The following is a 1,696-nucleotide window of genomic DNA, read 5'->3' on the forward strand; positions in this document are numbered from 1 at the left end:
GGTGGAGCAGCAGCAGCCTGGTTCCGGCAGCGTCCGCTTCCCCGGCGCTGACCCTCCCTCGGTGCCAGACAGAACAGCACCTGTGGGGGGTGGCATGGTGGTGGAGGAACTAGAGGGAGTGACCCTTGGCATCGTGGGCACTCAACTTAAAAAGCACCCTTGTTGTTTCACACTGTTGCGCGGGGAGGGCGTCCGCAACATGGACTGTAGGAAGCTGCCCACAACTGGTGGGATTTTTTTTGGGCAGGGGGGCGTTGCTGCAGATAGAGGTCTGACAGACAAACATGACTATCAGACTCCTTTACCAGCCCTTCCCCAACACACAGTGCACATCTCCCCCCCCCACCTCCCCAGCTGAGCGGAGACCTAGGGATCTAAATCAGCCCTCCGTGGTTGGGATGGTGGGGGGGGGTGGGTTGGTTTGCGGAGAAACTGATGTTGAGAGCGGGGAGGGGGCTGGAGAGAAAGATGTGAGGTGCCCCATGGGGTGGTCTCAGTCTCTCTTAGGGTCAACGCAGCAGCGTTGAGAGGCAGTGGGTGGGTGGGGGAAATCAAAGGGATGATAGGGGGAGGGGCAGATGAGGAGGGGGGGGGAACGTCTGCCCCATTTTGACTACATCTCCCTCGCGCAGTGCTATTTCGCGCGCGCACACACATTTATCTGTATCTATATACACATATACAGCTGTTTTACATCGAGCAGTTCAGAGACACCCCCCTCCCTCTCCCCACTCCCACCTATTTCTGTTCCCGACGCCAGATGATGACCATGCCATTGGTGTCGCTGGAGGCCAGCAAGCTTTCGTCACAGTTAAAACTCACATCCAGGACGGCGGCGCTGTGACCCTGCAGCTTGTTCACAATGGCCTTGGTGGCTCGTTCCACATCGAAGAAATACACACACATGTCCTCGCTACCTGTGACTGTACCAGGGCGGGGGGAGACAGAGAAAGAACCGTCAGCGAGGGCATTGCTATTCCTCAGGGAGCAGGGTGGGGGAGTCACACTCACTCTAAACCATCTCCCCCCCTCCACCTCCAATAACACTCCCAGGGATAGGGACATCATGGGGTTAGATACAGAGTAAAGCTCCCGCTACAGTGCCCTCCCCCCATCAAACACTCCCAGGACAGGGACAGCACGAGGTTAGATACAGAGTAAAGCTCACTCTACACTGTCCCCCCCATCAAACACTCCCAGGTACAGGTACAGCACAGGGTTAGATACAGAGTAAAGCTCACTCTACACTGTCCCCCCCATCAAACACTCCCAGGACAGGTACAGCACAGGGTTAGATACAGAGTAAAGCTCACTCTACACTGTCCACCCATCAAACCCTCCCAGGGACAGGGGGTTAGAGACGGAGTGAACAACGTACTGAATGTTCCAGCTGCCTGCCAGTACAGGGTGCAAGAGACAGACAGTTCTTACCAACACAGGCTCCCTGTCGGAATGACATGAGGGGGCAGAAGGTGCTGTGGATAGGGTTGGTGCTTTGCTGAATGTCGAAGGTCCTCTTCAGCTGCAGTGTACCTTCATTGTCCACTACCCTGAGTGACACAGACGGAGACAGAATACTGGATACAGCTCAGATGAGCCCAGATTCTCACATTCCCCCAGGACCCCCCGCCCAACACACACACACAGATGCACAAACATGCTCCCACGGAACCCGCCCCCCCTCAAAACACACACA

General features: G+C 56.1%; 2 protein-coding genes across 3 annotated transcripts in view; both read right to left on the bottom strand.

Moving 5' to 3' along the window:
• Nucleotides 1-1,696, bottom strand: part of ftsj1 (FtsJ RNA 2'-O-methyltransferase 1) — a 39,882-nt gene that overhangs the window by 9,850 nt on the left and 28,336 nt on the right. The window lies entirely within an intron of this gene.
• The window catches only part of wdr13 (WD repeat domain 13), a 9,860-nt gene continuing 8,164 nt past the window's right edge, over nucleotides 1-1,696 (bottom strand). For both annotated transcript variants that reach the window (XM_048619833.1, XM_048619832.1), the window contains exons 8-9: nucleotides 1,432-1,550; nucleotides 1-923 (exon numbers count right to left, since the gene is read on the bottom strand). In XM_048619833.1, coding sequence (XP_048475790.1) covers nucleotides 739-923; nucleotides 1,432-1,550 — 304 coding nt within the window. In that variant the 3' untranslated portion in view covers nucleotides 1-738. The remainder of the gene's footprint in view (nucleotides 924-1,431; nucleotides 1,551-1,696) is intronic.

This window comes from Rhincodon typus, chromosome 44, assembly GCF_021869965.1.
Source record: "Rhincodon typus isolate 14 chromosome 44, sRhiTyp1.1, whole genome shotgun sequence".
In the NCBI taxonomy this organism is placed as follows: Eukaryota; Metazoa; Chordata; class Chondrichthyes; order Orectolobiformes; family Rhincodontidae; genus Rhincodon; species Rhincodon typus.